The sequence below is a fragment of the Thunnus albacares genome, chromosome 17 (genome assembly GCF_914725855.1).
Source record: "Thunnus albacares chromosome 17, fThuAlb1.1, whole genome shotgun sequence".
Classification (NCBI taxonomy): Eukaryota; Metazoa; Chordata; class Actinopteri; order Scombriformes; family Scombridae; genus Thunnus; species Thunnus albacares.
The window spans coordinates 9,073,672-9,100,254 of record NC_058122.1 but is presented as its reverse complement, the minus strand read 5'-3'; the positions used below and the strand labels follow the sequence as shown (position 1 = coordinate 9,100,254).

Below are 26,583 nucleotides of genomic sequence, written 5' to 3'. Positions count from 1 at the left end.
TATGTGGAACACAAAATTACTGACAAGGGTCAAAACACATTCAATTAACATGTTATTTTAAATTTTTGTAATAAAAAATGTAGGGACATCACTGCTTCATTTTGCCTTGAATACTTTGTGCAAGTAGGATTTTGACATGTAAAGTGATTAAAGTGAAAGGATTATAGGTTTTTTTTAGCACATACAGAATGACCACTGAATCTTGTATCAACCATTAAAAAATGAGGAGTATCAGTGATAGTACTGCATTAAAGGGTTGGTATTAAGTAAATCATGGATGGATTTTTAAATCTGCTTCATTTAAAAGTGCACTTTATGAGGCTCTATAGCAATTCCAATGAATTGCTTGATAAATTAAGTGTTCAAACTCATATTTATGGCAGCTGTTCTTGCTAGCTCAAATATGGTATGGATCTTATTTGTGGATTGGGAATTTTCTCCATCTCTATGTGCTTAATCTTGCTTCTAAATTTTTATTGCCTTATCTATTTCATTTAACCTGACGCACCAGATGGTTGCCGAGATCTTGTGAATCCAGCTGCCTTGCAAGAATCTCACTGATTTTTTTTCACATTTTATTGTATTTTATTGTTGGTTTGTGACATTTGACTTGTAAAGTATCTTGACTGTTTGTTTTTATGAACTCTATGTGATATACCTTGACCTGCATTTCATGTATGTAAGGTATTATATAAATGAAGTTTATTATATTTAATATTTATTATATATTTTTTACGTACATAAGTAACATAACTATACTTTTTATGGACAACAAGTTGTTTAAAAATCAGTTGGACACTGATACTTAAGATTGTGATCCACCTGTGAGTCTTTTGAGTCAATATATTTCTGCATTCTTTGCACTTTCACTACAAAAGCTTTACCACGTATTAAAAGAAGTAAATGATTATTTTTACTATGTGAAAACATATCTGTTTTATATTGTTGAATAAAACATGCAATGTGGCAAACACACACACCCAGACACACTCATACACTCCCAGATGGTCAGGGTTTACAGCACATGTCGGTTTGTTTTATGGCTGGGCCCTGTTTAATTATTTACTCCAGTCTTTCTCAGGCCACAGTGGTGTCAATTACAACACTCTGAGCTGCCTCCTCTCTTCAACTCCACGTCCAGTCTGATACGTTCAACTCCACTCTCACTGCTCAGAAAGGCTGTGGTACATTTGCTAGATGATTTAAGAGCTGCAGACCCTCTCAAGGTTTCATTGACGTTGCACTATTGTGGATATAAACATGTCGGGGGTGAACAGTGATCAGCTGCATCGCGCGACCTTGGGGATTTACTCAGTGAGTAACAGATACTTTGTGTTGGCCAACAGCTCAGATTAGACAACAGATTTACCTGTGAGACAAACAGTAAGTTGTTGTGTGAGTAAGAGCATTTATAACAGTGGTCTGTCTCAGGTTGTGATTTGTTTTCATGTGACTCTTCAGGAAACTGGAACACTGTTCATGGAAAACATGGCATGAAGATCAGATTAACTTTTTTTTAATGTAATGTCTCTCAAGCAGACATGATGTGAATTGACAAAGTCAGTTTCAAATTCAAGGAGTATTTTCTCCATTTGGAACACCAGAGATCAAGAGTTTTAGGTTTTCTGTACACATGTTGAGAGGGAGAGTTTGTGCTCATAAATACAGATTGAATTAAAGATGGATCTTATTGATTCTCCTTTAGGTTGGTCTCAAAGTTTCTCTAAATTTCAAAATTCAACAGAGTCTGTGGTATAATATGTTTGTCTATGTGTATGTGTTTGTTTTTCTCAAACAGGGCTTGATGGATGACTTCAACCCAAGCCTACAGAAACTGGTTTCACTGGGAAACAGCTACGTCCAAGCTTTCCAGGGTAAGACAGAGAGAGAAAGGAAGAAAGAAAAACAATATGTTAATCAGAATTTCTCACTTTAAGATTATCTAAATGTTTTGTACCGTATGGGCGTTCCTGTCTATGAAAACCACACACCTTCCTTTATGCGTCCTTTAAGTGTCATAAATTAAACAAACTAATGGTAGTACACAGTATACAAGAGCTGTTAGGTATCGATTTCACTAGAACTCATTCCAAAGTCCTTCAAAATTATCTGGCCGTGGTTATGAGCCTGTAACCAAGGCCTTTGAGGGTTGTTTTGACAACATTGTCAACAGACAAACAAGGAGCCACAGCTGTATTTAATTTTCCTATATAGAGGAAGTGGTTTAAGATATTGAAAGTAGTTTTAATTGGCCACACTGGTTTGGATTGATTTTTATATCTATACTTCTATATTGGACTATGTTGGCTGTATGTCCCATAAGGTAGAAAATAGATTATTATCATTAAACTCTTAATTTGAAAGTGAATGTACAGTAATTGCATCTATATTTTATGTCTTCATTATCCACATTGTAATCATCTCTAATACCCGTGCAGTGTTTTAAATGTGAAAGGACTCTAAGATGCCGAAATGCAAATGGAATTCAGCTACAGATGCAGTTTTACATGGTGATACGACTTATATCACATTATACTTGTTTGTTTAATGTATGCAGTAGCACTAATGCTACATCATCAGCAATTACTTCATAGTAGAGCCACTGCACCAAATGCCCTGCAGACATAAAATACAGATCATGATGTCTCTCGTTGCCACCTGTACAGAGGCTATAAGTTCCCCCTTCTTTGTGTTCAGGGCAGAGCCATAACTTCTTGACATGTTGATCAGCTTTAGCCAAGAATGAAACTAGAGTCTGTTTAGATCCAACTGACACAGCTCTTATACTTAAAAGATTTTTAAAAAGGTATTGGATGATACTGAAGCATCAGTGTGTAAGCGGCATGTTACTGTTGTAGCTGCTGGAGGTGGAGCTAGTTTGAACTACTTTATATACAGTTAGCTAGTTTAGTCAAGTGGTTCCCAACCTAGGGGTTGGGCCCCTCCAAAGGGTCAACAGATAAATCTGAGGGGTCATGAGATGATTAATGAGAGAGGAAATAAGAAAAAACAAAGTAGTTTATGAGATATTTCAGTCTGGATCAAAGCTCTGAACCAACCGACAGACATTGTCATCCATATAGCCACGCCGCTGACTTTGCTATTAAAGCCTGATCTTTGTTTACATGTGTACAAGTATCCTGGTGATGATCAAGTTTTTGGAGTATCCGGGTTATGTGCTGCACATGTAGACACATTATCTTGGTTTCAGAAACCTGGATAAGCTACTGTACCTGGAGTACTCCAATAGAAACCAGGATACTGTCGCATGTAAACTTCTTATGCAGGTTTCTGAACATTCTCTGTTGGTAGAGAAATGAGTGGCTTAGATGTTGAGAAATCAAGACACAACTGGACACAGATTATCAAAAACCTGGATACTGTTAGAATCATGTAAACAGGAATATAAATACCAGGTTTCTCATGCTACTTTTAAACATCATATCCAGAATATGGTGAAAACCAGGATAAGACTGAAAAATAAAGTTTAATTTTAAAATAATCATTTGTAGTAGAAGCAGTTGCAAGTGGTCAAAATGCAAAGGTAGCAGTGATTTTATGCGATAGACTTGTTTTAATCTTAAGCATATTTCCAAATGACAGCACAGAGATAATTGTGTGTATGGAAATGGATAGCCTATAACCATTTGAATTATTGAATAATTTCCTCTTTTGTAATTAATAGATCTGTTTAGCTGCTTTTGTAACTCCATGCGAAATGGTGAAATGGAAATGATGTGCCAAATAAATTTGCATTTCAAATGACTACATTGTGTGTGTGTGTGTGTGTGTGTGTGTGTGTGTGTGTGTGTGTGTGTGTGTGTGTGTGTGTGTGCGTGTGTGTGTGTGTTTCAGCTCTTGCAGTAACAAGCGAGGCCTACTTCAGTGCACTTTCAAAGATTGGCGAGCAGGCTTTCCAAACCATGTCCTCACGCTCCATAGGTATGTGCATCTATGCATTCATGCACAACTGACTCATGCAATCTCATGATTATTGAGTGGTAATAAAAGGGGGAATTTCTATACCTACAAGCCAGGATGTGAGTGTTTTGTCTTTGATGTGTTTATGGCCATTTATTAAACTAATTAAACAGTGTTCTTCCGTGTCATGAGGACCAAAGTTTACCCTCTGGCAGCACTTTCACAACACAGCTTTCACAATTACTAACACTCTGTGCATGTGTAAAATGTATGTGTGTGTGTGTGTGTGTGCATGTGTGATTAGCATGCGCTTTGATGTGTGAGTGTGTAAGACAAACTGCAAAGTTATTGAATGCAGGTATTTCACAGTATCTATAACAATCATTGCTTATGAAGACTAATAGACTTTTTTACCTGCAGCTCATAATACATTTAATACATTTATAGAGCTTTTATATATGTTTGAGTTTGTTTTTCGTGAGATCTATCTGAGAGACAGAGCGGGTATCACATGCCAGCAGGGGCCATGAATAATAAACGATGACAGGCAGCGGGCCGTGCTCTGCTCACTTAACCCAGCCGATCTAAAATGGACTCATGTTGCTTTTAGCAGTTGGAGTTGATGATACTGTCCAAACTAGATCATTAGTCTACTCTCACTGTAGAGTGATGCAGTTCATATTTACTGAATATAATGTTATGTCATGCTAGAAAGTAATATTAAAACTGCTTTTTAAAAGAATTTGAGCTTTTATCAGGTGTTTAGGTCCCATCTCCAAAATTATTCCGTATCCGTGTCCATGCCACAAAAAATGTTTAGATTTTATTCATAATATTCTGACCTCATAGAAGTCAGAGTTTTTATGTGGCATAAACAGCAGCCACTGTGGCCACAAGAGACAAGCATGGGAAAATGCTTAAATGTAGTGTAACAGTGGCACAAAGTCAGCAAAACTGACTCAGTAATGTCAGTTACACAGCAGTATGTATCTAAAGTGAGTGTATTGAAGAGAACGATGGTGTATTTTATTCCTTATTAACGTAACTTTACATTTGTGAGACAAAGAAAGTGTTATTTCTACTTTCAAAAGTTACATAGTCTCGCTTTAATCTTTTTCACCTGGGAATCACAGTGGCTAAATGTAAGTGTGTGTGTGTGTGTGTCAGCTGGTGTGTGTGAGAGAGTGTGTACTGTATATGGCAGTGTGTTTAAGAGATAAAGCCACAGATTTTGCATTAGTGTGTAGAACAAGGGTTAATGAATAGATAAGAGGTGGACAAAGGAGAAAGATTACACAGTTGCATGATTTTATTTTATTGTTTTCTAATAATATACTGTATATAATGTAGCATGTAATACTTCTCTTCAAGGAGATATTCTGATTCAAATATGTGAGAGCCAAAGCAGACTCACCATGGAGATGAAGGGAGTAGTAAGTTACATCAACACTACACTAATCAGTCCATCACAACTTCTGAGTATGATAAAAACCCTTATGTGCTTCATTTTCTCGCATGTTTAATATGATTTTATGTGTGTCGTTCCAGTTCCGCTGGTTCAGCATGGAGGTTCTTCAGGAGATGGAAAATAACATTAGACTGGACATAGACTACATATCAGTGAGTGAGGGACAAACAAGGGCATAAGAAGGTCAAAAGGGGCTCTCACAGAATGACAAGCTGTTATCTCATAATTATATTCAGAAATTAAAAGTAAAATGAATAACTGCAGGGTATTCTGGGAATAGTAATTGACATAGGAGTAGTTTGTAGAGTGAGTTATCTGATAAATGAATCTAGCAATAAAGCAGTGGCAATTAATTCCACCACGATATTAGCATGAACATTTATCCTGATGAGATTGCCACTGTTAATGGAAAATGTCTTTAATTTCACTGGATTGGTATTGAACTGAGACTATACTGCAGTTTCTGGATGACTGAGATTATATAACAAAGACGTGCCCTGAATTCTCTGCTACACAGGGCAGTAGAAAGCACTATGAGATGGAAGTCCACAATCAGGCAGCAGCTCTGGATAGACAGCTAAGCAGAGGAATTAATCAGGTCTGTGTATTTCTCACTTTTTCTGTATAAGTCTCTCTCTATATATATTTACTGTATATATACATGTAATGTCAATTATGTGTATCCTCAGGATTGTAGTGAGTATGTGCGGTTCCTCAGGGAGAGCCATGGTGAGGCTATGAAAGAGGAGGAGAGGCGATATCGCTTCCTGGCTGAGAAACACTGTGGCCTGGTACAGTCCATCACCCACCTCATGAATAAGGTGTGCATCCTACTTTAAACAGCATTAGTGAATGTAATATTTCATGGTTTGTTTTGGCTTATTGACTACAGGTGCCAAGTGGGCCAGGTTTCTCATGCGACTCATTACAATGAATGTCAGGGAGACAATGACAGGAAGGCACTCAAAAGATAATTCACAATAATGTGTAATGATTACGTGAGATGTTATTGGCCCCTGCAGGGATGAGGCCCCTTTTATAATGAGGGTCAATCGCAGAGCAGTGGCTTTGGAGGTGATAGAAATTCAGTGACTTCAGCAGGACTGATGCCTTATTAACAGGTCGCCTGTTTGAACTTTGGACTCCCTGCTCACCATTTTATCACACCACCATACTGACCCAATTAAACATTTACTGTCTGGCAACTTAAGGTCAGTAAACTTCTAAGAAATATATTTATTACTGCGTCTTGACCCGCAACTTCATACTGTGGTATACACTTATAGAGAATTAGAAGTCTGCTTTTTTAATTTTCCATAATGAGACAGTCACAAAGCCCTTTGAGACTGTGCCAGTGGTTGAGGACTATAATAAACCTGACACACATGTGTCTGATGTGTGTTTAACCCTCTGCAGCTGAAGAACTATTCAGATATTTTACTTAAGTGAAAATACCAGTACTTCTATGAAAAATACTCCATTACAAGTAAAAGTCCTTCATTCAAAATCCTAAGTAAAAGTAGTAGTATTATTAGCAAAAGTACTTAGTACAAAAGTTGTACTTTTATACTATAAAAAGGAGGTGCAGAGAGTTCTGCTACATTATTTTATTTATTTTTCATGTTTCTCAATTATTTTTTCACTTATATTTTGGTAAAATATTAGAAATTTTGGCCTCAGACACTTGATTAAATGAAACCATCTAAAGGGGAAATAGTTTTTGGGTGTGAGCACTGTTAACACATGGATCATAAATAGTGGCAACATCATGTTTCACAGATGATTACCACTCATAAATAGCAGTTAAATTTGCATGCCTTCGGGGTTCTCACATGGTTCATGCAAAGGTCGCAAATATGGTGTTAACTTCAATTAGTGACATGTCAAAATTAGCGAGAGGGAAGTGATCTCATGTTGCTCATGTTGCAATGGGCCCCTAAAATGTAACAAGGTGCTCCAAGATGCAGCTTTTTTGTAAGTGGTCACAAGCCAAAAAATGTATTTATTTTTTATATAAACTTGAAAAGCAACTAACAATAGATGTCAGATAAGTGTGTACTGGAGTAAAACATATTTCCTTCTGAAATGTCATAGAGTAGAAGTATATAGTAGCAGAAAATGGAAATACTGATTGTATAAGTATAGTACTTGAATAAACATGCTTAGTTACTTTCCTGCACTTTCTGTGTGTGTACCTATATTTATTTCTGTTTCTATATTTGTGTGTGTGTGTGTGCCTGCGTGTGCGGCAGACAGGGGGTTCTCTCCAGCAGAGAGCGGATGCCTGGACACAGGATGTGGACGCCACCAGAAGACCTGAGGCCAGGCGGCCCACCACACTTGACAACACTGTGAGTTCATAGAAATCAGTCACTCACAAAGCAACTCCACTGAGTTTATAAAGTGAGTTATTGGAGCAGGGTCTGAGACGGATTGAGAGAAGCTCTATAAGATCTGTCTGATATTATAACTTTTAAAATTTTGTTCTAAAGTTACTGAATGAACTGAATTTATAAGACAAATATTAGATAAGAAGTCATATTTTGATGGAAGTGGGTGTTATCAGCACCAAGACATGGACGATATTCAGACTTAATCTTCTTTTAATTACTACATTACACACAGTCACACAGCATGTTGGAGGGAAACAAGTGAATTTTTGCAAAATATTTTTGTTACCAGGGTGCCCTCTGGTGGTTTGAGCCTGATTGAATTTGAAGCCATCAGTATGACTCACACCTCTGGCATGAGGCATAATTTTGTTACGGCAAAGCTTTCTGAGGAGGATTTCACCTGATGCTTAAATAGAAAGACACAGATTGTCTCGCATGAATAAAAGACTATGTAATAGTGATAAGATTATAAGTATTTTTCTGCACAGACACTTAAATAATTGAAGCTGTCATGCAAACTAAATCTGTAATGTCTTTGAGCATGAATTCAGACAACTTAACATCTCAAAATAATAGGATTATGGATAATTCACAAACTCAAAGTATATTGTTCTTTGAATGAAGGCTGCAATTACTATTCAAGTGAACAACAGAGACGCTCCTGAGATAAACCCTGTCAGTTTCAGTCTGTTCCTCATTGAAAGGTGACATGCCAATGAACCCTGCAGATCCTGCATCCTACTGTAATAACAATCAGAGGATTAACATGGATCCTGTGTTTGTTTTGGTTTGAGGTGGGATTTATTCCTGCCCAGAGAGAAGCCTGTGAGCCAGTTCAGGCAGATATTTTAGTTTCTACAATCACACACAACATGCTCTTCGTATTGCATCATGCATTATATCCAACACACCCTCCACATTATGACGGTTTATTTAAGATAACATGCACTCTCTCAGTCTACTTTAAACATTTTCTATCAATTCCCTCCTATATACTGTGTGATTTCAGTGATGCCACATTACATGATGAAGTCCTCAAATGCAGAAAGGTTGCAGTTGTCATTTGGAGCTGCTTATGTGTGAAATTCCAAACTGACAAAACTGGCTGACTGACCTTTTTTTAAATTCTGATATGAGTTAGCTGTTTTTTCCATTATGACTGTGGTGTTTCCTGGTGTTTATAAGATATATTAACATTACAACTGCAGTGATTAAGTTGTCTGGAACAGTGCATGTAATATAATGTTGTGTATTCTTGGTTGTACAGATGGGGATGAGGGAGGAGATCGGGAAGAGCAGAGAAGAGCAGCCCCTAGGTTTCATACCATCAAGACGTGAGTGCTTCATTTGAACAGAGCTTCAACCTCTTAGTTGTTGAAGTCCTCAAAAAACATTTTTCCATTTTACTTTGTTGCAACATTTTTCATTTTTTGTTTTGAATCACAGTGTTTCTGTAATATTCATTTTCGTCTGTAAGTCATTTGCAGCTCATAATGCCTCTTCCTGTATATCAGAGCTCATTTTGCCTTCACTCTACCAGCCGCTTTATCATTCTTTAAGCCGTTTATCTCTGTTTCTCCCTCTTTCGTCCATCTCTCTCACTCTCCCTCTGCATCGTTTTGCAAATTATGCACTTTCATACCTCCTCATTTGTACTTTCCTCTGCCCAAAGTCATTCTAATTATTAAGTTTGCTAATCTAGAGTAAAAATAGATACAGTGGGGGTGTATCAAAAACAGATATAAAGAATAAATAGAATATTGAATTGTACTTCTCCTTAAATTCCATGTTTCCCCTCTAAAAGATTCTTTGCCATTTAAGTAGGTTCACCAAAGCTGCTGCCTGTGTTGTAAACTGCCCTCTCTGCACCTATGTGTTTCATTTTTCATCTCTACAGCCCCATCTCCCTATGGAGGCATGTCTCGCTCTGGAGATTCAGCTGGAGGTGGTGGTGGTGTTGGTGGAGGAAGATCCATGAGGGCCCTGGTGGCCCACCAGCCTAGCGGCTCCAAACCCACCCTGCTGCCCTTCACCAGGGGAGAGATGATCACTGTGCCAGTCCAACAGCCCAAGAACGGCTGGCTGTTTGGACGTTCTGACAGCAGTTCACGGTGAGAGATGTGTCCCTGTGAGTGTGTGTATCTGCCACTCTCTATCTGTATCCACTGTACATGTCAGATACATTCAATAGTTCAACATATTAAGTTACTTTACAAACATTATTACATTCAGTTTCGTAGACACATGCCCCTTATTCTTGGGAAAAATCAGCTTTTACATTTATAGAAGCAACCATGTTTCGGGGAAAACAGAATATTTTTTAAAAATGAGCATTGTTACAGGCTAGAAGATGAAAAGATGAAACTGAAACATTAATGATAAGGATAAAAACTACTAACAGAACCTTTCTGTACACTTTGTGTACTACAAAGTGTTCTTTTATATATTTGTACTTTTACATTAACATTGAATCCACTATGTCACCTTTAATTTCTGTCCCTTTCATTTTCAGTCAGGGATGGTTCCCAGCTTCCTACGTGGAAGCAGTGGAGGATTTTCCAAAGTCAACTAGCTCCAGGTAAACGTCTATTAAAATGGACCCAATTATGACTGTTGAATAACATTTTGTCATGCTAAGGGCAGAAATGTATAGTCATATCATGCTAACTTTTACTATGCATAACATCATGACAAAAGACAAGAGTTACAATAGAATGCAAGTTAAGTCCTCCATATCTGTAGGTTAATATAAATATTAGCCTCAGTATACTGAGGTTATGTTAAATATTCATGATTATATACAGTAGCAAGAAGGTAGCAGTTGTTAACATCCCAAAGACACTGCCAGTCTTACATTTCTGAACTACAAACAGAACTACAGATGCTGCCAAAGCCACTCTTCCATCTAATTTTATAACAAGACATAGCAGCTCAGTGAGGCTGCACTTTGGCACAGCAAAGTTTTGAGTGAAATGCTAACATCAGCATGCTAAAATGCTGACAGTGTGAACATGCTTATGTGTAGCAGGTAATGTTTACCATGTTCACCTCCTTAGATTAGCATGTAGGCCATGATAACATTTGCCTATTAGCACTGAGCACAAAGTACAGCTGAGGCTGATGGGAATGCCATTAGTTTTGCAGGTATTTGGTCACAAACCAAACTGTACAACTTATAATTTTGATCTGATGATGGCGCTAGATGAAAACTCAGAGCATCACCACAGTACAATTTACCCTGAGGAAGGATTAAAAAAAAGTCGCTAAAAAAAACAAATGATCACTAAATTCAAAGACACCATCATTGCCATCTATCTAAAAATGATCTTTTCCTATTTTCTGTGTGACTTCATTTCTGGTTTTTGAAGTATTTTGAGCCTGTTGGCTCAGTCATTAGCATCACTACCTCACAGCAAGTCAGTCTGAATTTGACCATGGTCCTGGAGTTTGCATGTTTTCTCTCCATGTTTGTGTGTCTCCATCAGTCCAAAGAAATGCAGGTCAATCACAATGAAACCCTAATTGCTAAATGCCTATAGATGTGAGTGTGCCTCCAGCTACACTATGTATTAGTGAGTTCTGTGATAGATTGACAATCCATCCACTGCATGACGTTTGCCTTTCAAACCTGATACATAATACATTTTGCAGTTCCCCTAGGCTGTTCCTACTGTTTTATGGGTTTTAAAAGAGGGTCATCATGAAACTCAGGCCTGGAATAATAACATGAACTATTTAAGATATTTGGGTGACCCATTGCTGTGAGGTGGACCAGTAAGAGCCTCTAAACTAAAGTATTGTTCAGTCACTGGAGACACATGCCATGGCTAAATGCCTAAAATATGAATGTAAATGTAGATCAAATGCACTGAATATATGTATTTGATGTGAAATCTAATGTAGTTCAAACAGCAGAGCATGCTTCATCTCATATTTTTTTATGTTCAAATCTAATATTCTTTAAGTCTGAAGTACAATGGGCATCTCGTGAGGAAAGGAGCTCAAGTGTCCAGTGAGAAAAAACAGATTTCATGCTTCTTCAACAAAGAAAACAAGGTGAATTTTTGTGTATTTTCAGTACTTCCACTCTCCGAAGCAGCAGCAGCATGAGCAACCTGTTCAACCAAGCAGGAAACAGCAGCCAGAACGGAGCCCCGCCCCCTCCGCCTCCACCTCCGCCATATATGTCTTCAAATAAACACTCTGAGATGCAACCAGTCACTCCCACCCTTGACAGAAGGGCAGAGTCACATTCAGAAAACAAGGTATGGCAATCTGACACTGACTGATTATTGATCATGCGTAGCGGAAATCAATCAATTCTCTCTCCTTATTAAAAGAATGAAAATCTCTTCTACAATCTATGTTCAAGACATTTTGTGTTTGTAAAGTCTTTATAAGTTGTAATTAATGGCTTTATTAATGGTTAATAAATCGTTTACTAATGCTTTATTCATCAGTTAAAAACCCAATAATAGGAATAAAATTCTGAGGTAGCCAGGTTGTGAAAAATCCCATCGGTGTGCTGGTGTTTATGCTTTCTTTTTGATAATAATACAGTTGATATTACATTAATAAATTCTCATGAGTTTCTCACTTTCTAATAAGATATCAAGTCTGCAGTTATAGATGTTAATAAGTGATTAATAGTGGGCTCTAATCAATCAAGTTTGCAGTTGTACATGTTCATAAGTTGTTAATAAACAGATGTTTGTCTAGATTGTTCACAGCTGTTTTCCAGAAATAATTAGGCAAACAGTTAAATAGGATTTTCAAAGATAAACCAAAAAGATCTCTTTTTTTTGTTTTTTACTGATCTATAGAATGAGAAAATGATTTATTAGCCATGAATACAGCCAGTAGTTACAACTTCTAACTCATTTATAAAGAGTGCCTTATTAGAACAGTGAGTTTTATTTTGGAATTTTTGGTTACATTGTCTTGATAAACCAAAGCAGAGACAGCTGTTGAACACAGAGCAAATAGGGGAACTGAGTGAATGTGTATAACCATAGACTGAGTACTTTTGTATTTTCCTCAATGAGAACAGAGAGATGATATGGGACAGCTCCAGTGAGATACAATATACTATGTATATCTTTGATGGTATTTTGCGTGTCTGTCCAGCAGGGGCACTGTGGCACAGTGCTGTTCTCAATGACACCTCACCCCTCTTTCTGGTGGATGCAGGGAGGAAGCTCTAGCTGCTGATGGTGGAGGTTGTGTGTGTTGGTGTGTGTGTGTGTGTTTGTGTTTTTCTGTTCTTTCTGATCCTTTGAATGCTGATTTTTTAAGTTAAAGACCTATTTGAAGTTCGTTCCTCTTGACGAAATAGGTCTGGTGTTGTATGCAACCCTTACCGTGCTGCTGTGTGATAATGATTCCTTGGAAATGCTTTTCAGTCACATAATGGTTTGAAAAGCATTTCTGTTTCCATTTCATGCAGAGATATTTTAGCAGGAAGGAGTTTGATGAACGGCCCTCCTCAACTGTGGTATTTCGGTTTTATAAAATGATTGATATTGAAGCAAATCATCACATAATAAAAGGGCAATAAGTAAGATATTTCATAATGGAAAATGGTGCTTTTAGTGACACTGCAAAGCGTTTCAGCTTTGAATCTTGATCTCAAGCCAACAGTGCAAATGACAAAGCAGATTGTGATACTGATACATTTTACAAGATGTCTCTGCATGGTTTCTGCTGTAGTTTGTTCCTTCGTCCATCTCTGTTATAAAAATGTGATTTTGCAGTTTGTGTCAACTGGACACACTATGAAGTGTGTGTGGGGCTGCCTGGCACAGCACATCAGTGAGCAGCTTGTGGGAGGACTGACTGAAAGCACAAGGGTGAAGGGTCAAGGACTGGAGCCTGCTGAGACTCCATTAGCGCATATGTCTACGTTTTGTGGTTTGGATTGGCCCTCGCCTTGCTCACCTTTTACCTTTCTCATATATTTCCGCAGAGATCACAACCTCATGGATCACAACCAGAACTCTTCCCGAGGTAAGAATAATGTACCTGGAACGCATGCAGCTCTGCTTTGAAAGCACAGACGGTTTGTAAAATGTTCAAATGGAGGCCAATCATGTACTCCTCTGGAGAAACTAATGATATTTTTGAAGTATATCATGAACCTATTAAATCAAAGAACAACAGATGAGGGCAGTGATCTAAATGGCACAGAATCGCTTTCCTTCCATTAGAGTTTGAAGTGCAGTTTAGTACTGAAACCATTTTCAGTTATGGCCATTTGGGAACGATGGCTAGCGTTCTCACTTCAAGTGAACAGTTTGTTAGATGATGCTTGTTGGAATGCAGTGCCCATTTCTCTTCCTATAACCTCTACTGTTAGGCTCAAAGACGTTATTTTAGGCCAGAGCATTTTCTTATATAAATTTTCTCCACTTTGTCTCTGTCTTCTTCTGACATTAATTTCCCTCTCTCCTTTCCTCATTCTTTTTTTTGCAGGGGTACCAACCCATTTGCTACAGTTAAGCTGAAGCCCACGTTGACCAATGACAGATCTGGCCCGCGTTTACATCGCTGATTCATTTCTGACCTTGGAAACAGCAGTGCAGTATGTGTGGCCAAAAAGCTAAGCTAAGCAAGTCCACATTGAGTGGAGATTGTTTTGACGTTCTTCCGTTTGCCGTAATGTCCTCCTACACCAAGTAAGAAAAGGGGACATAAAGTTGAATAAATATTCTAGGATTCTTGGGTGTGCAAGCACTGTAGATATACATTTTGTAGATCTCAGTAAACCAACCAACCACCATCTATTCATGTTTTTTGTTGTCCATAATGTCCATGTTGATTTTTACATGATTGATTCTGGTTTTGTGATCAGTAAAATGCTAATAATGAATCACTGTGATACTAATGTGTGCAACATAAACCAATATGTGCATTGATCTCACCTTGTCTTATATGATCATTCCCTCTCTGAGATATATGATATATTGACATTGAAATCTTCTCTGACAAGAAATGACACTTGAATGACTTTATTTGGCAACAAATGATTACTGTCTATGAAATGTATATAATGTACAGCTGATGTTAGGAATTGGTGGCAAAATGTTGTCAGGTAAGATGTTAAAGCTCAGGGAAGGAGCCATGTACTGTATGTAGCTGCTTCAAACATCTTTTTTTACGTCTTTATTGCCATTGTATTGTGTCTCTGCCATTTTTCTCTACGTGGTCTACTAAATTAAGTCCATAACCAAATGTTAATTACATTACAAATGTACTTTGGAAAAATGGCTTGTAGAAATATGATGATGTAACCTCTGGCAGAGAGTGTAATATCTCGTAAAAATAGGATAAAATGTCAGCGGCAGAACTGCAATGAATAATGCAATGCATTCATGGTTAATGTAATATCATCTTAATAGCATCATATTATTCCTTTGTGTATCACTCAATAAGCAAGTGACATATTGAACTGATGGCATAATGATAATATTGCTCTATAATGTGAAATAGTAACTAACAAGAACAATAATGAGTTACTATTACATAATAAACAGTCATACTGTGTTTATTAAAGGGACCTTGTGCAACATTTTGTCACTTTTGTTCTCTGTGTTTGAGTATCACTTTGTCATGTTAAGAGGATGCCATTTCCACACGTGTCCTCTCTCTCTCTCTCTCTCTCTCTCTGTCTCTCCAGTTATGATTTGTTTTTCTTATGAATTGACATTGACCTTTACAGTCTGAACTGAACTTCTGCGCTTGTTGTTTAAGTGGTAGCTTCCAAGTTTGAGATCTGTGTTTATTTGCTCAGGCGGTATAATGGCCTACTAAAGAAAATCAGCAATCCCGCGTTGCCTGTTCTCCGCTGGGTCTTCCGCTGGGGATACTTAACCCAAATTGAACCTCAGTATGAATCCAATTCTGCTAATGGCTTTACAGCATGGTTCTGTTAAACTGGCACAGCACATCTGAATAAAGACTGTTTGGCAAGTGGAATAATACGGCTTCCTCCTCCCTTTTCATATTCATATGTAATATGGAACGCGAAGCAAACGCTGGATAATTGCACCGAGTTTGTTTTAATGCAGTTTCTTCTTCTTCTGTCACTGCTGAGATGAAACAGACAGTGCTAATGAATACTAACAAATGACACTGAGGGATCATTATGACCTCCATAAAGACAAAAAGCTTTTCAAGGAACACTTCTTTATACATTATTAGGTTGCTGTCAAGCTATTTTTCACCTGATAAGAGTAAAAGTGACAGCGAAACAGAGAAAGAGGGAAAGAAGGAGAAAAATCAGATAAGAGAGTCTCATCAAAGCAAGGAATTAAGAGAAGGGTCTTAGTGAGTCACAGTTGTCGAGGCTTTGTTTTCTTATCACTTTATTTTATTCTTTCACAGCTTGACTTCTTTCTTCTTTTGGTATGTTTTACAACAGCTCATTACCAGAGGAAAGAGGGATGAATAGATGGATGTAAGGATGGATGGGGTGGTGGTGTGAGAGGGGTGGATTGGAGGGAAAGGAATGCAAGAGGGGAACAGTGCCAGAAGGGGAATCGATAAAGAAGAGAAAAACAGAAACAGGTACAGAGGGGAAGTGAGGAAAACGAAAAGAAAGAGGGGTACGTCAGAAACGTAGAAGGAAATGAGGGTCTTTCTCTTATAATCTCAGTTTTCTTTACATATCTACTTTATGCTTTAAAATGTGAGGTTTATTCCTGCAGGCATGTTTTATATCTATACATAAACAGAGACAAGAACAGTTTGTATAAAAAGGATAAAATAAATAGGATGAGTGTAGCTGTGGGGGCATTTGATGGGGAGATGTGTGCGTGTGAAGGTATTGGAGCATTTAGGGCTGCAAACCACAGCGTACTTCAGTGCAGCATTGTGCTTAGTGAAGAGAGCAGTGGGGGAGAGGTTGAGGAAGAGGAGTGTGCGTGTGTGTGTGTGTGTGTGTGTGTGTGTGTGGCAGGAATCGGCTGCAGTCTGGTGGGCTGGGAGTTTGGGTGGGGTGGTGAGGTGTAGGTGCTGGGTAGGAAGTGGGGTCAGTGGGTGTCAGGATGTGGCGGGGGTTAGGAGGTGATCTTGGAGCGCTAGTCAGCCATGATAGGTGACTGTTCATTCTTTCACAAGGGCAGCGAACTCTGCAAGAGAGGGAGACAAAACAAAAGTTGTCAGGATGTTTGAGTTTTTCACATTTTACCAAAAGCTTCCATTACCATATCTCAGTAATGTAATGTAATATAAATTTCAAGTTATGCTTCTTTGGTATAGTAATACAAATGATCTACATAAAAATGAGTGTAATGTAAGATTGTCGTGACCATAATGGCACTGATGTTGTAATCTGATAACCATCATTAAATAATTAAAAGCCCAAAATAAAAATAAAAAAAAATAAAAAAAAACTGCAGTGAACTACTGTCTTTTCTTATGGATTATTCATTGAACAAAAGAAGTTAAACTGCACACATCATCACATGTAGACCAAATAATGACCAATAAATAAATGTTTGGTTAATTCCCACACTGACATTCTGCGAGTGTGTGTTTGCATGTGTGACTTTTGCCTGTGTGTATCTGTGTGTGTGTGTGACCTTGTGACACTCCCACTAATGGAATTTGATGTTGGTGTTTACCATCGATTCCAATCTTGCCATCTCCATCCTTGTCGGCTGCTTTTAAAAATGCTTTGGTTTCTTTGTCTGTCAGGTCCCTGCCATCTTTGGCAAAACCCTTCAGGACAAATCTAGACACGGACAGAAAAGCCAAATGGATCTGTGTCACAGAAATATAAAGTGTTGTTTGCAACAAGATCATTCGTTGCCTCTTTTGGGGTTTTTATTTGTGTGTGTGTTTGACTTACTTGAGCTCCTCCTCCTCTATGAAGCCGCTGTTGTCGGCGTCCAGCACCGTGAAGACCTTCTTCACATCATCAGAAGACTTGGCCTTCAGACCGATCATCTCAAAAAACTTCCTATGATCAAAAGAGTCAGCAACTGCGCACATACACACACACACACACACACAGGCATACAAACCCAAAGATGATTAGTAATTTGCATGCACCTCTAAACCAACGTACACATGGGTAAGTGTGCATACTCATAAGCACATAAACAGGAAGGGGATGAAACAAAAAGTTACTTTAAGTTACTGAAAGTTGCTTGTTCTGATCTGGGTGATGAAGCCCAAAGGCAAAAGAATTAATTGTAACAAGGCAGCGTGACAGTTATAGATTGCATGTTTGCCAGAGGACCTGTCAGTTCTGGGTCATGGAGCTCTGTCTTCCTCTTTTGTCTGTCAAGTAAACACTACAACTAACTACAGGTATGCACATGTGTAAAAGAAAGACATGACACTGACACATTTATACAGACATTTATATGACATATTACACAGGCATATAATGTCCAGATAGTAAGTATTTGAACAGTTACACCTCTTCTGTTCTTCAGGTTCTTGTGCTTCAGCACATTCATTTTCAGATAAAGTAATGGATACTACATTAAAGTGCAAAGTCTCAGCTTTGATTTGACTAGGTTTACGTAAATATTGAAAGAACTGTGTGGGAGATGTAGCCCTTTCAACACATAGTGTCCAAAGTTTAGGGGTTCAAACATAATTGGACATTTGGCTACTACATGTTTCTTGGGCAGCTGTGTGTCATTTAAACGTGTAGCTCAAAGGCTATGTTCACTCTACATGCTGAATCCAAAAATCCAATTTTTTTTCTTTGCCTCCAATTTACTCAGACCTTATTTTTTCACAGAGGTGTGAACTAATTAAATCAGATTTCTTCATATCAAATCCGGGCAACTTGCATATATGGACCGATTTGTAACCTATTTCTGGATATGCAACTGCTTTCAGAATGGTCAAGTCAATGGACAGATGAGGAAGTTTCACATTTGTTGGACATTTATGGAGAAGCTTCTATTCAAGCCAAACTGGAAGGAACTTATCCTAAATGAATGCTAGCACAGTCATGTCATCCATGTTTATGATCTGACTGTCGCACGAATTACGTTATTGTTGTTATTCTTGTCCGCATGTGGCTCACATTTCAGTTAAATCTGCACGAGTGGCATATCAGGACCTCAATGGTGTTAACACCGGACCAGAACTTATGTCACTTACAAACATAAATATGAACCGTTACCACAAAAAGATTGGATCTGATGAAAAATCAAGTTGAGCATTAAGGCCTGTAAGGTGAAGGTAGCCAGGGTTGATTGAGAGTTGGGAGATGCCATTCAGATTGAGGTGGAGTTGTCTGTCAGTATGAGGAGTAAAGAGGTGACCATTGAAGTGAAAAAGATAGAGAGAGAGAGATATCCAAGATTTTCCAAAACCAACAGTTGGGTACATTCTAAAAAAGTAAGTGTGCACAGGAAAACTAGAAAATGGCAAACAAGCTGGTAGACGGAGGAGTCTTGTGTCATTACTTTATTTTAAACTGAAAGTGCTGAGAACAAAACATGTGTAACTGTCCAAATACCTACTGTCTGTATTGCAAATCCATTAACATTTGTAGCAGCGTTAATTTTGCCGATAAAAGCTTTAAGCAAAACTATTCATTAGTATCAGATTTTGCATGACAAACTGTTTCAGCCAACGTCAACAGTTATATTCAACACCAGCTCAAGGCTAATCCAAGCTCTGCAACGTGAAGCTGAATCCTATCCCTCATCATCCACCCCCTAAATCCTAATGAAATCTGTGAGGTTATTTGGGCCAGAGCTGGAACGCATTTGCAGCCAAGTGTTGGTACACTCAGCTGCAATCAGCTCTTCACACCAGGCTACCCTGTGATTTATCCGTGGCAAGTTTTTACCTGCAAATGCATCCAGAGCTTTCTTGATGTCATCAGCGTTGAGGATGCTGGTCATTGACATCTTGGCTGCTGGAGAGGAGAGATGAATAAGGGAAAAGAGAAAAAGAGACAGGGACAGGGAAGAAGAAAAGGACAGAGAGGGGACAAGGTTAAAAACAAGGTCGTTAGAGAGCAGAGAGAGAAGTCCTAGACATTCTCGTATTACACTGGTGACACTCTAGAATTGGAGCAGGAAACCAGGACATGTGAGAGGGAGGTGATGAGTGACAGAATGAATTAGTGACAGTCAAGGAGGAGTGACAAAGGGAGAGAGGAGAAGGAGATGTGACGGAGGTGGAGAGAGGACATCGTAGAGGGATGATGTTGAGGGAAACACTTGTGGGGCTGGGGACCTGTTATCAGGCTGCTGTGGAGGTGGGAAAATGTATCAAAAATGTTCAAAACTGAGGGAAAAGATTAAGATATAAAGTAAATTCTAGCATGAAGGAAAGGAGGGGCAGGGCAACCAGTGAAGTGTTCATAACAATGTTTTCCATTTTATGAGTGTGATATCATTGAGCAGTTACAGATGAAAGCAGGGCAGATGGCCAGAAGCCAAGTCAGCAGGGGTTTAACAGACCATCTGAGTCTTCTGCTGTGTCTGAAATACCCGAAGAGGATTCAGTTTGTCAGCCCAGTCCAGACGGAAAATCTTCTTGTACCTCACACTATGAAAGGTGAGCCCAGCACTTAACAGCGCTTTGGCTTTTCACTTAGTGTGTGTGACTGAACCTGATCGCCGCTTATGAAGTTGTCACCTTCTCCCCGACTTTGACTGATGCCCTCCTCTCTTCTGTTGCTATAGCAAGTACACATATACAGCTTGTATAAACTTTGGGCTGAATGCACAGAGGATCTTCAAGCGAGCAGTGGAGGAAGACAAGGAGTCTAGAGAGCTCCAGCATTGAGGAGTGAGTGGGTGATGTGGATTAAAGGATGCTCATTGTGGTCTGACAAACCTTGATAGGGATTTGCTTGTGCCAGACATTATTTCAAGTAGTCTGTGTGACAGATGATTGACACTTCACTCGCACATCCACACAAACTTCCTCAACCAATTGAACACACACACACCTTGAGCTGTCAGTGGTCTTTGCTTCCAGTTTTCAAACCAGAAAAACATGGTTTGTTTTTATTCTTTCAATAACTTTTTATGCGCAACAATCTGACGTCAGCCCATTGACAAGGTAGAAAAAAACGCCACAAACATTCAAAGCAGGTTGAAGCCCTGGCTTTTGACTTGCAGGGAGCATTTCTACATATGTTAACCTCAAGTTTTGGAACTTTGACATGTTTAACATAAATATCTGAAATTATAACAGTATTCAAATAACCACAACCAAGAAAACCACAAAAAACATAATAAGTCCCCTTTAAACTGTGACTTTGATGCAAAGTGAAACATGAAATTAAATGTCTCGAAGAAAGGTGACAGTGCTGAGACTATATCACCATCATCCTTGTACCATCGTCATCACAGTGTTCCCTCTGTGCAGCAGATAATGCTGAGCTGGCTGATATCATCACTCTGTCCTTCTCAGAGTTGGAAATACAGTCTGAGTTGCCTGTACATTTCCACCCATTACAAATCACTCATGCTACAGAATTTTGCTGCATCATGCCTCAAGCAGTCTCACTATTCAAATATAATCCGCTTCATTATTCGTCAAACTGTGCTTTTATTTGGCTGCATTTAAGACTAATATCCACAATAACACTAATGTTATTCATTAAAACATTAGTGGGGAAATCATCATTAATTGAGCAGAGAGCGAACTGATAATAAGAATGATCATATTTGCAATGTTGATACCACACAATTAAAAGAAATTATGACACATTTTAGAAGATGGTATACTGTAGATGTCTAGATCTTTAAGTGTTAAGTGTTTAAGAAATAAACTACTAACAGATAAATGTAGTGTTAACCACAATCTGAAGTAGTTCATGGATGTCTTCCATTGGTGTCACACTCAGCTTCAATGATGTATGAGCTTCTGGAGAGGTACAGTGTTATCTACCTCAGAAACATACTGCTGCGTGCACAAATCAATACTGAACAGTGCTTAACTTGTGTGGCCACACATCCGATCTTTTATCATTATAAAAGCACAGCCTCCTTTTCTGACCTTTAGCACAAAGGTATCCAGGGAGGGGAAAAAAACAATTTACCGTGAAATAAGGAGGATAAGATTGATTTACTGAGATATCTTTGTCAGTGTGCTGCCAGTGGAACTGTATAAAGTCACCCACAATAGGGACCCATTGTGGTTGTGCGGATCTGTTCTCTGTCCCTGCAGATTTTTGGTCTCAGTCAATAAAAGATGTTGAGTTTACACAAACTCTGGATTCTTTAATATGCATTGATTGCTAATCTGTTATTTTATCTGTGGGTGTTTTTATTTTGCAGGCATGTCTTCTGTTATGCTACATAGTCAGTCAAAGACAAATTTTGTTATGCAAACACATGATATCTTCTCATAAAAACCCTTTATGGTTAAATACATAAATTTAAGTTACTCAGAGCAAAAGGCTTTACACTGGCAACAAGGTTTATAGTCAACTGAACATACAGTATATGCTTCATATGAAAGGAGAAGAATAAGTTCCTAATATGTGACATAAAAATGGAGTTTAAAACGTTTCTGCAGGACATCTCCATGGCCTTCCGACATGTGAGGGCTTTGAAGCAGAGCAATAATGTGATACAAGGGTTTCCTTCAGTGGGAAGTCCCATCACCCTGATGGTCACATTAGGTGTGGGAAACCTAACCATACTGCAGGGCTGCCAACTCCCACATCTACTGTAACAGCTGCATGACTGTGTGAATGCAAGTGTGTCTGTATGCACGCAAGTACAGTATTTATGTGTGTTATGGTGCCGAGCAGGCTAGCCTGAAGAGGTGGGAGGCTTAAAGAAGAATGTCCTTGCAATTCATGAAACTTGAGCCCCTTGTGCTCATTTGAGCGGTGTGTCTGCGTTTGTTGGGGAGTCTGTAAAAAGCAGAGAAAATGTGTGTATGTGAATACGTGTTAGCGATATAGAGAGACATACTGCAGAACAAAATATGCAACTTCAATATCATTGCATGCCAGTTGTGAACTGGAATTGAACTTTTGTCCTCTACAGAAATAGCCTCTGAAGGTATTGTTTGAGTTGTTTTTTTGTTTTTTTTTGCCTTCATGCCGCTGTGTCATTGTATTTTAAGACACTGAGCATTGTTTTGTAGAATCATTGTTTTTACATGATTCATCCACCCCTTGAGCTTTATGCTATTTCAAGTTTAACTGAGGTCACCAATATTCAGATTTCTTTTGTTATGACGTACTGAATATGAAAGCACATTCTTCTGTATGTGCCTTTGGCTATTTATATGAACCCCAGTGCTGTAGCCATAATACACACATAAGCTTCTTCACTGGCTGGCAGTGTTCGAACAAAGAAAAGTTTACAGATCTACTAGGACAGATCCAAATTTGAGTGGATAATATTAAAATGCTTTACAAATGACGGCCAATATATTTCTTGCCTTGCCAGTCACAGTAAGAAATTCTTCATATTTATTTGTCTTAAGCATTTTCTTGTCACATGACAAGCTGTACCATGCCCACTGTTGCACCATAAATCTGAGGAACATGAACAACTCTACCAAACCGTTTTCCCGAAACACAGTGGCCCCAGTGATTTTCTTCTCCCATAAAAGCTTTCTATCTGATTTACCACTGATCTGTACAGTTGATCTTCAAATAGGCTTGGTGGTTGAATGTGGTGAGAGCTATCTTTTCAGTGTGCATTACAATGTCTATTGATTTTACAGAGAAGCTGATAGGGAGAGGAAGTACAATGGTGTTTGTTCGAAAACAAAAACAAATGCACACACCCATGTACGCACACAAACCCACAGTAAGGAAAGAATGGATTTGATAAGTAGTGCAGAGGCCTGGGGATCATCTGGCTGTTATCACCGCTGTCCACTGTCTAATCCTCTGGCAGGTACAGGGCAGGATAGCTTAACCAGACAGTTACAGTTTGGCAACAATACCCTGCGTCTATGTGTGTGTGTCCAGCTGTACAGTATATAATTGTCTTTCTGATTGACTAAGTCAGTTTGTAAGTTAGAAATGGTGTATTTATATATGTGGGCACTTCTTGCTTATATGATCATTTTAGTCACTTTGCCGAATTCGATGCAGATAATCTTAAAATCTGTTTAACCGTTTTTGTATTTTGGTATGTGTAAAAACCAGACAAAGAGTCTCCAGCCTCGCTATACTGGCTCTGTGAGGCTGTAGCCGACTTAGGCTGCATTTAGACCGAAATCAGCCTTGTCTTTAAGCAATGCAAAGGACTGGGTTGGTGGAGGCATGCTTTTTAGGTACCGGTAAGACACATCTGATAAAGGTTTATCAGATGTCAAAACACAGCATAGTGGTTGATAATACTCACAGACGACCCTGTATTGTTTTTCTGAGTCCTACGCACCCCCGCTGCATCAACGGAAATTAGCTAAATGACTAATATGTTCACAATGACAATGTTAACATGATGATGAGCAGGTATAATGTTTCCCTGCTCACCATCTCAGTGTGTTAGCATGCTAATATTTGCTTATTAGCACTACAAAGAAAGTACAACTAAGGCTGATGGGAATGTTATTAGTTTTGCAAATGCAAATTGAATGATGATGCTAGATTAAAAATTTATTTAGGTTTCATCCTCCGGAGGCCATGACCGTCTGTATGAAATTTTGTAGTCATGTACATAGTGTCATAGCCTCATAATTGTTATTTCAGTCTGGACCAAATAGGAGGACTGATCAACATTGCCATCTCCATAGTCATGCTACTAGCATGGCTAAAATGTATTTGGGTATATGTGCATGTTCCCCTGGTGATACACTCACACTCACATAGGAACCATTAAGGTTCACAGTCTAATAAAGTACCACACTAATGAGATGACTTTGCAAAACAAACATGTGATGAAAGCAGTCTTAAGCACACAAACTCGATATACATTTGCATAAAATATTAACAAACACATTAAAGATGTAAATTCCATTTAATCATCCATTGAAAGCAACAGCGTGAAGAGTGTTAAAAAGGCACACACATTTAATTCTGACACACAAACAAAATATGTGTCTTCTGCATTAATTAACTGAGATGGCAGCGACTTAAGTATCTTTCCTTCAATTAACATTCATGGTACATAATGCACCTACTTTACATGCAACATTTTTTTACATATCTGTGATCACCCATAGAATTGTAAGTACACAGAAAAAATTCTGAAGAGGAACTTTATGCTTTTTACTACATCAGCATTTTGACAAAGTTACGTTGCCCTGCAGCACAGACGTCAGACTGTAGTCAATCTCATTAGATGTAATTAAAAGTTGACCTTGAAAGATATCACAAGTAAGCACTGCAACAAAGTTACGCCTGTGCCTCTTACTTTGGCAGCAAACCACTGCTATCAGAAAGTAATTACCTTGTTGATATACTGTCTCTGTATCTAAATCTAATCTCTATAGAGGTCTATAGAGGAGCCTGTAAAAGGAGATAAATTACATTTCATCGGACTTTTCTTTAGCTCAGATTCTATCACCTTTCCTATTAGTTTCATCTATCACTGCATTGATTACAGAGCAACATTAAGAACTGTAAAACCACTGTAATTTCAATATCAACCATCTGCTATCCATATTTGTGCCTTGTGACAGGTAACCCTCATCTTAAAACATGTTAATGCTAGTAAACTTAAACATTCATATTTGTTGCCCCATTTTACAACCCTATATAACCTCTCTTACCTGGTAACTGGCTGACAGGTGTTGATTGGGCAGGTAGGTGCAGGAGGGACGTCAAATAAAAGATCAGAGGCTCTGCTTCTGTTTTATATGTGTCCTCTCCAACTATTTTAGGATGAAAAATGGAAACCCAGTTCAGCATGGGGTCAGTGATGTTCGGCTGCTGGGCCCAGGCGTATCGCTTTCCTGACTGCACTCATGCTAATTAAACATTACTATTAATAATCGTCAATCTCCACCTCCTCATTCCAGACTTCTTTTCTTATGATCACCCTTTCTTGGCCCTCCCTTCCTCTAAAGCTCACTCCTTCCTCCCTGCAGCCATTTGATTTCTCCACCTAATTTTCTCACTCCTCCCACCCGAGGGACCTCGCTCTGTCCTCTAATCCCCCTCTGATCTGATCTCTCCCCTTCTCTTTTGCTCTGCCTCTCTCTGTCTCTGTTCTGTTAAACTTTTAATTTTCACTTTCAATTCTCATCTACCGTTTCCTCCTCCAAGGCATTCAGCATCATCAGTGATAAATTATGAGGCCCAGTGCTCCTATACCACTAGTGGTTTTTCTCTTTTGCTAATCTAAAACATCACAGAGAAGAGAGTAATAGAACAAAGCTTCTTTTGGCTAAATCTTCAATCAAACCCATGTTACATGCCCCGGCCTCCTTACTTTTACTACATCTGTCATGGTTTGGTTGAAATGACAACTGTTGCTGGTAGACTTTATCAGCTGTAGCTAGCTAGCTAATTAAGCAAATGTAAGCTCCATGGCTTCTTCATGTTTCCAGCTCATTTTAAAATGATAATCTTGTCAAAGGGGCCTGTTCTTGATGGCTAGATACACAATACCATGCTAAAAGACTGAGGCTGTATGCTGCATGTCTCTGGAATAAAATTAGCATCCTCAACAGTTGATAACTGTGTTTGGCTGCTTAGCTTACATACTTATTCATATTTTCAAACTCATCACTTTTAACATTACAAGAAAGAAGAACTAACTGAAGTGTTTGGCAAATGTACTTCTTGGGTAATGTTGGCTGGTTTTACTGGTATGTAAACTACCCCAAATCTAATAAAGAGTAGAACAGAGTAGGAAATGTTAGCCTAAACTCTGTAGCATTCAGGAAACCAGC

General features: G+C 38.6%; 2 protein-coding genes across 4 annotated transcripts in view; one reads left to right on the top strand and one right to left on the bottom strand.

The window, feature by feature from the left end:
- Positions 1-1,096: 1,096 nt before the first annotated feature.
- On the top strand, positions 1,097-15,364 carry baiap2l2a (BAR/IMD domain containing adaptor protein 2 like 2a). The gene is made up of 14 exons (XM_044331818.1): positions 1,097-1,314; positions 1,799-1,874; positions 3,856-3,942; positions 5,293-5,354; positions 5,470-5,541; positions 5,907-5,987; positions 6,079-6,210; positions 7,642-7,740; positions 9,050-9,116; positions 9,680-9,893; positions 10,295-10,360; positions 11,861-12,047; positions 13,748-13,788; positions 14,254-15,364. The coding sequence occupies exons 1-14, from the start codon at positions 1,261-1,263 to the stop codon at positions 14,330-14,332; spliced, it is 1,317 nt and encodes a 438-aa protein (XP_044187753.1). The 5' UTR covers positions 1,097-1,260; the 3' UTR covers positions 14,333-15,364.
- Positions 15,365-16,128: 764 nt separating this feature from the next.
- Positions 16,129-26,583, bottom strand: part of pvalb6 (parvalbumin 6) — a 40,909-nt gene continuing 30,454 nt past the window's right edge. The window contains exons 1-5 of one of the 3 annotated variants that reach the window (XM_044330095.1): positions 25,459-25,628; positions 19,604-19,672; positions 17,633-17,765; positions 17,406-17,515; positions 16,129-16,910 (exon numbers count right to left, since the gene is read on the bottom strand). In XM_044330095.1, the coding sequence (XP_044186030.1) occupies positions 16,885-16,910; positions 17,406-17,515; positions 17,633-17,765; positions 19,604-19,672; positions 25,459-25,597 (477 nt within the window). In that variant the 5' untranslated portion in view covers positions 25,598-25,628 and the 3' untranslated portion in view covers positions 16,129-16,884. Of the gene's footprint in view, positions 16,911-17,405; positions 17,516-17,632; positions 17,766-19,603; positions 19,673-25,458; positions 25,629-26,583 lie in introns of those variants that run through there. The other 2 variants (XM_044330096.1, XM_044330097.1) reach the window with 2 other exon arrangements.

Excerpts from the sequence above, each read along its gene's own strand:
- baiap2l2a (XM_044331818.1), top strand. The coding sequence starts at position 1,261 with ATGTCGGGGGTGAACAGTGATCAGCTGCATCGCGCGACCTTGGGGATT. Across the intron at positions 1,315-1,798 it reads CGACCTTGGGGATTTACTCA|GGCTTGATGGATGACTTCAA; the intron begins GTGAGTAACAGA and ends TTTCTCAAACAG. Across the intron at positions 9,117-9,679 it reads AGGTTTCATACCATCAAGAC|CCCCATCTCCCTATGGAGGC; the intron begins GTGAGTGCTTCA and ends TCATCTCTACAG.